General features: G+C 52.3%; 1 protein-coding gene across 1 annotated transcript in view; it reads right to left on the bottom strand.

Annotated features, from left to right (window-relative positions):
• The window catches only part of SNRNP200 (small nuclear ribonucleoprotein U5 subunit 200), a 45,629-nt gene that overhangs the window by 7,189 nt on the left and 25,890 nt on the right, over positions 1–12,550 (bottom strand). The window contains exons 22-37 of the mRNA XM_090055340.1: positions 11,885–12,037; positions 11,649–11,729; positions 10,855–10,938; positions 10,428–10,534; positions 9,841–9,959; positions 9,290–9,444; positions 8,978–9,167; positions 8,391–8,564; positions 7,477–7,637; positions 5,953–6,180; positions 5,614–5,805; positions 5,348–5,526; positions 4,694–4,845; positions 3,698–3,806; positions 3,488–3,596; positions 2,926–3,115 (exon numbers count right to left, since the gene is read on the bottom strand). Of these exons, the coding sequence (XP_089911466.1) occupies positions 2,926–3,115; positions 3,488–3,596; positions 3,698–3,806; positions 4,694–4,845; positions 5,348–5,526; positions 5,614–5,805; positions 5,953–6,180; positions 7,477–7,637; positions 8,391–8,564; positions 8,978–9,167; positions 9,290–9,444; positions 9,841–9,959; positions 10,428–10,534; positions 10,855–10,938; positions 11,649–11,729; positions 11,885–12,037 (2,383 nt within the window). The remainder of the gene's footprint in view (positions 1–2,925; positions 3,116–3,487; positions 3,597–3,697; positions 3,807–4,693; positions 4,846–5,347; positions 5,527–5,613; positions 5,806–5,952; positions 6,181–7,476; positions 7,638–8,390; positions 8,565–8,977; positions 9,168–9,289; positions 9,445–9,840; positions 9,960–10,427; positions 10,535–10,854; positions 10,939–11,648; positions 11,730–11,884; positions 12,038–12,550) is intronic.

Here is a 12,550-nt window from a genome sequence, read left to right as displayed (position 1 = left end):
CCATGAGCACAGTCCTGGCTGGGGAAAGTCCAGACCTGTCATGTCTTTGACAGGCCTGAGGCTTGCTGGTTGCAGTGGAGTTGTGTGGCTCCAGGTGAGCTCACATTAGCTGCCTGGGATGCCAGCTTTTGGGTTGAAAAACCCTTGGTCAGGCTGAGGAAGTATTTGAAGTTGTTGTGTCTGTGTGCTGTTCCTGGATGGAAGGAATAGTAAAGAATACAGAGGCTGGCATGCAATGCAGGCAAGAAAGGCAGTCAGTGAAAATGGAAATGGAGGTGTCAGGGGGCGAGGGACAGGCTGGGGTGGGGGGAAGAAGGGGTGTAGCAGTGCAGGTAAAAGTGCAGAGGTACTTAGGGAGTCAGATGTCCGGCAGGTTGCAGTGTCAGAATTCCACTGTCTATATTGAGTCCATGAGCTTCTGTACCTACTACCTAGGAGGCTGATGAAGAGAAGCTCATAGGCCCATCTGTGAAAAGTGGCTTGTAAATTCCCTCTCAGGATCAGACTCAAGAGCCTGGACACAGGGTGTTTTTTTGTGATAAATGTGCCCCCAGAGGTAGTTGGGTATTCTGATCTTGGATAGATTCTGGTGCACAGTTTGTGGGGGTACTGGAGATGGTTGGCAGGTTTTGTGTTTTGGGGTGTAAGAAGTTGGCTTCAGTTCTGATGATGAGGTTAGGCTCAGTGCTTGTTTGAATTTACAAAGTATTTTTCAGAGCCTCCTAGGTAGTAGGTACAGAAACTTATGAACTCAGTACAGACTTCTGATACACTACAACCTGCTGGACATCTGACTCCCCAGGTACTTGTGCACTTTTACCTGTGCTGCTACATCCTCCTTCCCCAACCCCCCAGCCTGTCCCTCACCCCCTGATGCCTCTAGTTCCATTTTCACTGACTGGCTTTCCTGCCTGGATTGCATGCCAGCTGGGTTCTTTACTATTCTTTCCATCCGGGAACAGCACACACACAACTGTAGGTGATTCCTCAGCCTGACAAAGGGTTTTCCAACCCAAAAGCTTGCTAAAATACATTTTTCTAACTATTTGGTGGGTTTTTTAATAACAAACATATAAACGTAAAAAAAACACAGCATAACCCATCACACACCACAAGTAACACATCATTTATACATCCAACACAACACCTGTATTTCTTGCATTCAATTCTTTTATAAAAATTCTTATTTCAGTAACCATAAGCCACTTAGCTCCACGGTACAATCAAGGAAAACCCCTCTCCATAAAATCAAAACAACCACTCGTTGTCCTGGCTTTCGCTAACTATCCAGTTGGTCTACTAAAAGATACCAGATTGACCCGAAGGACCTCGTCTGCCAGTGCCATGTCCCTAGACCAACACCCCTAACACCTGTGCCTGGTCAGCTGACTGGAAGGACGCAGTTTTCACACCCCTATGCCTTAACACGTGTCACAAGTTTTGCCTGTCAGCAGCTTGAGGTGCAGGTTCCCAGAAACCCCTGCACTTGGCTCCTTGAAACTTGGCCGGCTTTGTGGCCTCAGCAGGGACCACCATCCCTGCAGCTTTCACCCCCATGCCTTAACACACACACATACACAACACAAGCTTTGCTTTCAAGACTGAGCTGCAGTTTCCCAGAAACCCCTACACCTATGTCTCCTTGAAACTTGGCAGGCTTCATGCCCTCAGAAGGGGCTACCATCCCTGCAAGTTTTATTTGAATCAGCCAAAAAATGAGAGTTATAGGTATTTCAGTGATTCTCCATTATAGTCAATGGCTGAATCTCTGAACCTCTCTGAGTCAGAGCCGAATCTTCCAAAGCCGATTTGGCTGAATCGATTTGGAACAGCGATCCAAATCTCCAAACTGAATCACTGTCCACCGACTCGGCCAAATCCAAATCAAACACTTCCCTATTTGCACAGGCCTAATGGCAAAGTTCTCTGAGTAGATATGGTATCTTTTATTAGACCAACTGATATCTAATAAAAGATATCACATCTACTCAAAGACCCGTGTGTGTGTGTATGTATATACACATACATACACACACATATACATGCATGTAAATATGTAGCTGTGTATGTATACACCTACACATACATATGCATATCACTTGTGCATATATAGTTGTGATAAATATACACATGTAACGTGTATACACATACTTAGATATGTGCTTATGTGTATGTATACACCTACACAAACACATGTATGCATACGAGCATGTGTGTGTACATAATGTGCTGGGGGTTTTTGGTTGTAGCCGTGTTGGTTTAAGGACGCAGGCAGGCAAGGTTCTTTGAGTAGATGTGATCTCTTTTATCAGATATCGACTATACTCAAAGAACCTTGCCATACATACATGCGTGCATATATGTATCCATATACATAATACACACGCACACTTTCATGACCTGCAACTCAGTTCATGAGATGCAACACAGAGATGCACTACCATTAGGAATACTCTTTGTGAAGCATGAAAACCTAACTGCCAACCTCTGAAAAACTGTCCTAGTTAAACCATTATTCATCACCTAGCTTGGGAAGGGGGCAGGCAAATTAACTCCTTTCATTTGCATACATCCAATCACATGTAGACAGATACATGTTATGAATGATCTCTACCCATTACCTTAAAACCTGGGGGAAGGAGGAACGACAGACTCAAGTTGGCAGGGGCACTGAGCCACTAATGAGAGCTCAAAGCTCCCTGGGTCTGGCTTCCATCCATCCTTTCAAGCCTGAGTAAGCTCTTGCCTTTCCCTTGATTGGTCACAATGCTCTTTAAATGTGTGTTCAGCTTCCTGATAAAGCGATTTGCTTGAGAAGAGATGGGCATGCCCCCTCTCTAGCCAGGGCCTGTCTGCTCAAGCTAGCTCCCTTGGTCCCTTATACTGCTTATCCCTGAGCTAACCCCCTGCCACTCCAGGACTCACCTTGGAGGTTGTAGTAGTTGGGGTTCTGGGTCATGCGACGGTAGAGGAAGGTCCAGGTCAGGTAGTCAACAGCATCCTGCTTGTTCTCTATGGTCTTGGTGACAATCTCAGCGTTGAAATGATCGTGCATGCAGTGGTCCAGGTGTGACTCCACGGGCAGTGGCTCGTACAGGAATTTCTTGAAGAAATCCTACCCAGGGAGGGATGGTGACAGGACACAATACTAAGGGCCCCAGGGTCGACAGAATGGAGCTACCACCAGCTGTACCTCATGGCCCTGAGGGAACCCCTGTGCCCCTGCTACACCTGACTGGGGGCAATGCTAGGGGTCACCAGGGTCAAGCCAAGGATTCTAGACCTGGCTGGCATGATCAGCTCAGAGGGAGGGACCAGAGATGGGGAGGAGCAAGGGATGATTTATGCCATAGTGGTGTTGTGTGGGGCTTGGCCACACCACAGAGCTGGTTGCATTTCCAGGACACTTGGCATATCTTTCCCCCATGCTGGTGTTTAAGCCACGCCAGACTGTTCCCCAGGTGCATCCCTTCCCCCACCCTCTCACCTTCTTAGAGCCCTGGCACATGATGACGCAGCGGCCCTCGTCATCTTGCAGGGGGCGGTTGGCATGACCCACCATCTGCAGCACATCATAGATGGGGTAGTCCACATACCTGAGGCAGACAGGCAAGGGGCATGAGCAAGAGATGGCTGCAGTGCCAAGGACCCCTCCTGAATATATGCCTCACCTGCAACAACCCCCTAGGATACTCACGCGTGGATCTTGCCATTGTAGTACTGTGTGTCCATGATGATCACGAGGTGGGCAGCAATATTCATGCCCCAGCAGAGGCTCCGGGAGGCCACCACCACTTGCACTGCACCTGGGAATGAGTTGGGGGAGAGGGGGTCATTCACAGACCAGGCCCCATGGAGCCCTCCAGTTCCCACACAAGCCCCAAAGCCACCAACTGGACCCTGGAGGGAGGGAGAGAGGGCGAGAGTTGCCTGTTTTATTGGGTGCTCCATAGCAGACCCCTGTCTCCTGCCTTGGTTACCCTGCTGGTAGGACAGGAATACCACTGAGCCCTGCTATAACCATGAAATGCCTGTGTCCATTCCTGCGATGCGTTGTGTAGCAACTAAGTAGGTAAGAAGTTCGCTCTCTGTTTGAAGCTCAGCAAGCAGCTACTCATTTTGTCAAGGCACGAGCACTGTCAGTGATTGCGGGGAGAAAAATAGTCAAAAAGGAAGGATGTGAAAAAAAAGAAGGCAGGTCTGGAACAGAGAAGGCAAGCAATAAAAAAGGCAGGAGTGTTCGTGGTGCACATGTGTTTATACATAGACGGTTCTAGGAAAAATGCCTAATAAGAAGAAATCAATTATATAAGCTATCTATAATTAGCTGGTGGTAGTAGTAGAAGTAGCAGTAAAATTATGAATGTGCAGAAAGAAAAGGCATAAAGACAGTTTGAAAGCAAAGGGTTGCTGAACTACTGGTCTACTAAATGGCTGGGCTGTTTCTAAATGTCCCAACAAAACTATAAGCTGTCTGTAATCAAGAGGTGAGGAAGCCAGACTGTCTTGCAAGGTAACTAGTGCAGCTCTGGGGGCAGGAGTGTGCACCATCTTCTGAATACACCCATGAGTAGATCAGAAACTCCTGTCTCTCTCTCTCAACAACCCACTGGTTCTCCGATCCAAGTGTTTGAAGCAGTACTGCAGAGGGCCAAATCCATAGCTCAAGCACCACCCCTGCTGCCCCCCCTACCAGAGCTGAAGAGCTGCTCCACTACGCGCCGTTCCATGGGTGTCAGCCCCTCATGGAGGTAGCCCACACCGTTCACCAGCGTCTCCTTGAGGGTGCTGTCATCCAGCTTGTCCAGGTAGGGTGCCAGGTCCTTTTCTGTGCAGTGCAGGAACCTGTGGGAGCATGGAGGTCACCCGCCCTGCCCCCTCACAAACCTGAGAGGTTCCTGGGTTCTTGGCTACAGGAGGGGCATTCGCAGCTGGAGACAAGGATCCAGGACACCCAGATGCCGGCCCCAGATGCACTGTTAGCCACCGATGGTGGTGATGGCATCTCACTGCTATGCCTCCATTTTCCCACCTGTCCCTGGGGTGTCATTTGAGACCCTCATGCTCCCAGCATCTAGCACAAGGTCCCATACCTCAGGACCTTCTGGCCACCATCCTCCTGGGCACAGCCGAGCTTGTGACTGCCGGCAGGACCTAGCATGGCAGTAGTGGGCCAACAGCCAGGCATGTCTGACTGACCACACTGTGGGGTGCATGCTTTGATCATCCCTGCCTTCTGAGAGTCCACACTGGCCACTGCCAACCCTACAGAAGAGGCCACAGCCTCACAAGCACTTAGTAGGTCATTCTGATCTCCACAGGAGGATCAGAGTGGGAACACCCCTACCTCTGCCTTTGGATGTCGGACGCGCAGGTGGTGAGGATATCTATGGCTGTGAGGCGTGTCTGCTTGCGGGATGGGACGAAGACTATGACAGGCTTCTTGGGCGAGTGCTTCATGATGGCATGGTATACCGGCTTGGCCATGGATAGTAAGCGGGTCTGCGTGTGGCTGATGTTGAAGCCCTGGAAGGGACAGGGGCACATGACCACTATGTGCTGGAGGGAGGGAAGGAGAGAGGGGACAGACAACTGAGCCTGGCTCAGTCTTACCTGGATGTGGAGCTCCAGGGGCACTGGCCGCACATTGGGGTGGAAGTTGAAGGTAGACGTGGCGCTGCAGCCCAGCCAGTGGGCCACATCCTTGGCATTGGACAGTGAGGAGCTGAGTGCCACGATGCGGATGGGCCTCTCAATCTGAGAGGAGATGTAGCGCATCCGGGAGCAGATCACCTCCAGCACAGGCTGTGGGTTGGATGCAGAGGGTCACACTTGGCACTGCCTCACATTCATGTCCCACCCACCTCCTCTCCACAGCCTTGGGAGGAGGAAGGCCCAGGCAGCACCAACATCCCCACTCCCCATGGCTGATCCACTCCACCCTGGACTTGCCCCGTTCTCGCCCCCGATGAGGTGAACTTCATCCACAACAAAAAGGTTGACGTTCTGGACGTTCTTGCGCTGCTTCCAACGCCGGGAGAGGATATCCCACTTCTCAGGTGTGCTGATGATGATGTTGCCTTTGCCCAGGAGCTTGAGGTCTGTGCTGGTCTCGCCTGTCAGCAGCACCACCTTCTTGTTGAGGCGCTCCTGGAACTTCTCGTACCAGTCCAGGAAGACCTGCCACCAAGGCCCCACAGAGGGTCAGACTTCAAGAGCAATTGTGAGGGTGGAGAGGGTTATCATTCCCCCATCCCCTGATCTGGGGGCTCCCTTCAACTTATGGTGAGATGCCAGGATGGGTCACTGTCAGAAACACTCATAGAATCAGAGAAATAGGGCTGGAAGGGACCTCCAGAAGTCATCTAGTTGACCTCCTGCCAGAGGCAGGATCACCGCTCTCTAAACCATTCATCCAACTCAGTAGAGTAACAAAAATGACGAGAGGGCTGAGGAAAGCAGTTTACAAGGAAAGGCTGAAAGAACTGGGGTTACTGAGTCTGGAAAAGAGATGACTAACGGGGAGAAAACCCTGCTCAGACGCAGCTCACTGTCCCCCTTCCAGCCTCTGCTCTTTGCCACTGTGACGCAGGAGATTGGGCAAGACGGACATATGGTCTGACCCAGTCAATGGCACATCTTATGTTATCCCCAGCACCAGGGCAGTACAGTAGGGGGAGAGAGACGTGCTGCTGTCTCTGGGGATCTCTTTAGTGTATACTGACATGTCATGAAAGCAGGATTATACCGACACTCATATGGTTGAAGGCCTCCGTGGCCAGCCCTATGAGGAGAGGCTGAGGGACCTGAATCTCTTCAGTCTCCGCAAGAGGAGACTAAGGGGTGGGGGGATCTTGTGGCTGCCTACAACCTTATTAGGGGCCAGCAGCAGGGACTCGGGGAAAGTCTGTTCACCAGGGTCCCCCTTGGAGTCACCAGGAACAATGGTCACAAGCTGAGGGAGGATAGGTTTAGGTTAGATATTAGGAAGAACTACTTCACGGTAAGGGTGGCCAGAGCCTGGAATAGGCTTCCCAGAGAGGTGGTGCTCTCACCTTCCCTGGAGATCTTCAAGAGGAGACTGGATAGGCACCTGGCTGGGGTCTTATGACCCCTGCCACCCCCAGTGCTCCTTCCTGCCCATGGCAGGGGGTTGGACTAGATGATCCGTCTAAGTCCCTTCCGATTCATTGATTCTATGACATGTCATGAAAGCAGGATTATACTGACATGTCACAAAAGCAGGATGTTGGCTGCTGCAGTTCACCTGCTTTCTCTGTGACAGTTTTGGGTGTTAGGTCTGTATGGTGTCAAGGGTGACCACAGTCTTATGTAGAGTTTAGATTATGGATTATATAAAATGATTTGGACAGGCAGGGGTTAGACTAGATGTGATCTCTGGAGCTCCATTCCAGCCTGACTTCTCTTGGAGTCTATGCCTCAGCCACTCAAGGGGCTCCCAGCCCACATGCTCACCTGCTCAGCAAGTGGCTCCATGGGGGTGATGTAGACGCAGCGTCCCTCCGAGTTCTGCAGTAGCATACGCAGGATAGCAAACTCGGCACAGATGGTCTTGCCACTGCCCGTGGGGGCACCCACAAAGACGTTGTCATCGCTGTTGTAGACTGTGTTGAACACTGGTGGGGCAGAAGGGAAGATGCACCATAGATGCCTTGCTGAGAGAGAAGCCCCTCCAACACAGACCAAGGCCCACACCTGGCACTGACTGGAGGAGCTAGAAAGGTTCATTCCCCTCATGGCTAAGACAGATGGGGTCTGACATGTCTCATGTTCCCAATGAAGAGACCAGGGCATTGCCTGCTGATGGCAGCCCAGTCTCAGGGCATTTCAAAGCACCCACTGCAGGCTGCTCAAGGCCTCAGCACCCTAAGAGCCCAGTCAGTGTGGGCTGGATGAGGCTGAGGTCCAAGCTCAGCATCCCACATCTACCAGGAACCAGCCTCAGGGGGTTCAAAAGGAGAAGGGGGTTGGAGACATGAGGTAATTCACCCATCTCCTTCCAAGCCCTCAGAAATGATATCATTTTGAAGCAGGAGACCTTCTGACCTGGCCAGCGCTGACCCCAGCACTGTCTACCTCCAGCAATTGGATGCAGACACCATGGCTACATTTAAGAACTCTCTGCCTTGCCCTACCTCCGTGAGTCATGGCCCAACATGAGCTCCAGGCACTTCAACACCGCTGCCTGCTGCTTTTAGGCTAAATGCGAGGGCACAGGCATCCATGACATGTAGCATCAGGAGTTAAACTCTCTCCCAAACCTTCCATAGCACTCACCAGCCCATGCCCAACTTGCCCCACTGACACAACCACATGGTTACTCCTAAGCCAGGCTCTGTCTGGAGAACGGGGGCCAGGCCGCTACCCACCTTGAGTCTGGATGGGGTTGAAGAAGGGGAACTTATCCTGGTAGAGGCTTTCAAAGGCGCTGTTGCGCAGGGCAGACACGGGCAGTGGCTGCAGGTCCAGCAGCTCTGTGGGAGGTGGGTACTTCTCAGGGAGAATCAGGTGGCGAAATGACACAGGCAGCTGTGTCTCACAAGCTGCAAAGCAAGGGCAGAGCAGAACCAGACTAGTCAAACCACTGTAGATTTGGCTGCTACTTTCAAGATCCCACTCCCCCACCCCTTCCCAGGCTGCCCCAAAGCCATTCAACCAGCACCCCCCTAGGTCTGCCCACCTAAAGTCCAGCAGTGGGGGAACAAGGTAACCTTCCCATGCCCGCTGCACTTTGGCACAAATTTAACAGATGTTAAATTCCATATTCATGAATGCAAGGGGCAGCCCCAATGCTGCTTCACCATTGGCTGTGGAGGGCTGATGAGCCCCCAAGAGGGTTCCCAGCCCCTTCATCCGGTTGGCTGTCCAAGCCTTTCCCGCTGTACTGGACCACCCTGAGAGCCACCTCCGGGCAGCCTAGAGGTCCTCCCATGCCACAGACAAGGCCAGGACTCACAGAGCCAGCGGTCAGAGACCACACGGATAAAGTACTGTGGAGGCAGTGGCTCGAACACAGGCACGAAGAAGGTGATGAGGTGCTCGTCCTGGGCGTATTTGGCTTTCAGCAAGAAGTATTCATGGTGCAGGATCACTTCACTGTCCACATCCTCCACCAGGATCCAGAAGGCTTCAGATGAGCCATGGACCTGAGAGGGGAAAGGCAAGTTACCTCCACAGTGTGGGGCTCCAAGGCTATTGGAGACCCATGAGTCAATGCCTGGTATCATCACAACATAACAGCACAGCTGAGTGGCTCAGCAAGCCTCACCTTCTCATCCCACTGGAAGTCGGGGGTGATGGTCAGTTCCACCTTCAGGGTGGACCGTGTGATAGGCTGGAGGTGGACAGAGAGCTCCAGCTTGGGGAACAGGTGGACGTACTTGTGGATGGTCTTGCCCATCTTGGGCATCCGAATGAGCTCCCCTGAGTTGGGAGAATGGAGATGCCCATGTTAGAGTAAGAATGGACCTGACCCAACTAGGGGCAATGCTACCATGTGGGGGTAGCACTCCGTGTTGATAAACCAGTGCTAGGCGCTGTTCAAACCAAACCCTGTCCTGAGCAGCTCAGTCCCACAGGACAAGACACGTGACATGCAGCAGGCATCAGAGGCCTTGTGGTGATTTAACTTCTGCAGTTTTGGGGGCAGAGGGACCTCAGGAGAAGACTAAACCCCTCTAGGACATGGAACTGGCTAGCAAGAGCTCACAATCGCCAACCCCTCCCAATGCTTTGTCCATGGAGCATCCAGGGCAAGAGTGGCAAGAACTAAGCCTGGCTAGAATGGAGGAAAGCAAGTCTCCACAGGCCACAGCATACCAATCTCGTTGTGATTCAGGTCATAGAGGCGCTCGAATGGGAAGTTCTTTTTCTCAATCTTCTTCACAACCTCCTCAGGCAGCTTCTTGAACTGGCGCAGGGGACACATGGACTGCCACCTATGAGGTGGGAGGCAAGACATAGGGGGTAAGCAAAGGGCATTCAGAGCCCCCAAGACACCTTGGAGACATTGTCTCCACCATGACTGGGTCCAGTTGCAGAGAGCTTGGCCTACAGTGTGTGGCCAACAGTGACATGGACCTTCTGACTCTCTCCCCAGCACAGTCAACAGACTGCACTCCCCAACTCTGCCCGTGCTACATGCCACTCCAAGTCCTTCAGTGGGGGCATACATGACATGCAGCATCAGGAGTTAAACTCTCTCCCGAACCTTCTGTAGCACTCACCAGCCCATGCCCAACTTGCCACAGTGCCTCTCTCTGATGCAGGCACCAGCTGCCTGGTCTCTACCAGTTCATTCCAGCAAACAGCATGCTCCCAAGAGTCTTCCCCCCACCCTGGCTCCTGCAGCAGCCCAGCCACCTGACCACAAGCATGTGAGGAGTCCAATCCCGGCAGCCACTTACATCCTCTTATCAATCATCTTGCAGAGGTTGAGAGTTTTGTCAGTGAGCTGGGCCCAGCCACGGTTGAGGACGATCTCAAAGATGGCACGCATGAGGCGCCCAGCAGACTGTTGGTAGGGGGGGGAACAGAAGGGCAGCTTTTAGGACAGACAGCCATCAGCAGCTGGGGTCTCCCCATGTACAATTAACAGATGCTTGGCTCAAGAGAACAGCTCCCCTCTCTTCCTCTGATACCCCTGATTGCTAGGACTAAGCCCAGACGAGAAGGGAGCCAGGACTGGTAAAGCTGAGGTAAGGATCTCACCATCAACATTCTGCCCTCAGGAAGGCCTTGAACTGGATATCGCCCTTCAGAGCAATGTGCAGGAGTCGCCTCCCTGAGGAGACATCCCAGCTGTTTGTGACAAGGGGTGGAATCCATGCTCACCTGGGTGACGTACACCATGTCAGCCATTAGGGCAAAGCCTTCTAACTTCAGCTGGGAGATGAATGCCTGGAGCAGCACGTTGATCTGGGGAGAAGGCAGCACAGAACTGATGATCTGGTTGAGCAGGGACCGGCCTAGCACCTACCCTGGCTAGGTGAAGAGGGGAGGGATCCTGGCTTGCCGAGAAAGTGTGGCAGGTGAGCATGGTGAGAAAAGCCCCTGGCCCCACACAGCAGGAGAAGAGGAGTCTCTACTGCTCTTCATAGAAATCCCAGGGAAGTGGGGCTAGAAGGGACTTCTGGAGGACACAAATAGTCTAACCACCTGGCTGAGGAAGGATTGACCCTATCCAAACCACTGCAGACATCCATCAGCTAAATTCCATATGAGACTACCATCAGCCCTGACACAGAACAGACCTAACACCTGAACCCATCATAGGTAAAGCAAGGGAACCACAGCATTCACCATCTTGCTTCTATGAAATGCGGTTAATATATGCTCAAGACATCCTAGGCAGGGGCTGTGGCCCCAGCTACAGAGGAAGGCCCCATGGTTAAGGCATCTCTTATCCCTGTGATTCTCAACCTTCATTAGGCTCCAGGGCAGCCTACATTGTTAGGCTCCAGCCCACCCCCTGACCCCCATTAGCTTCCAGGTCCCCGCCTGTGGAGAATCATGGTCTCATCCCATCAAGGCGGCTGGCAACAGATGGAAGCATGGTATATTCCCAGAGCAGTGACTGAAAAAAGGGCCCGTTCCCCATGGTGAGGAGCAAGTGGGGTTGGATTCACCTTGGCACTGGGCTCCTCTATGCTCTCCTTCACTGGGATTGGGACCCGCTCCAGCAGCTTCTGGAGCTCCAACTTCTCCTCCTGCAGAGAGACAGGGGCAAGTAAAGCCCATCCAGGCCTGGATACACTCTGTACCAGCTCCCTGCCTGAAGCAAGGAGATCTGGTGGTCCTCTGTGGTGGGGAGGAGTCTTCCCAGCCTCATACACACCCACTCCCTCCTCCCCTGGCCACATACCTCCCGCACAGTGATGTTCTTGAATTCTGAGGACAGCGAGAAGACCCGGAAAAGCTCGATTTCACTCAGTGTGGGCTTCAGCAATTGGTTGTAGGTCTGCATTGTCTCGTTGGTGATGTAGTAGTGGCTGGCGATGCGGCCCAGCTCTGTTACCTGCAGCAGGGCAGAGGAGGGGAGCCACAGGGATGAAACAGAAGCAGGCAACCACCCCTGGCCACCTCCTTTCCCTGGGGTAAAGAAGGTGCTGCCTTGATCCTGAATGAGACTGCACAGCAGACCCAAAAGCCCCGCTTTGGACCCTCCAAACCCTCTGCTCCCAACTTGCAGGGCTTCTGGCTTTCTTTTCCTAAGCAATGGACACATGCAACGTGAAGGGAGCTTGCTCGGGCAGAGGTAGTGGTGCCACCATGCCAGACCCTCCACATGCAGAGCAAAACCAGCTATCACTCAGGGATCTCCAAGCCAGCAAGGGAGCAGCCCATATGCTACTAAAGCCTCTGGCTGACCACCGGTCACATACAGAACATCATTAGAAGATAGACCCAGGGACCAAAAATCTTAATATTCCCAGACACGAAGAGCCACACAGCTAATGAACTCTGCTTCTGATGATCCACCAGCCATCTCTGCTCACCTCGTTGTGCTTTGTGGATGACAATGACCCTT

This window comes from Crocodylus siamensis, chromosome 6 (assembly GCF_052110815.1).
Source record: "Crocodylus siamensis isolate JL-2025a chromosome 6, ASM5211081v1, whole genome shotgun sequence".
Taxonomy (NCBI): Eukaryota; Metazoa; Chordata; order Crocodylia; family Crocodylidae; genus Crocodylus; species Crocodylus siamensis.
This window is presented reverse-complemented; position numbering and strand designations above follow the sequence as displayed.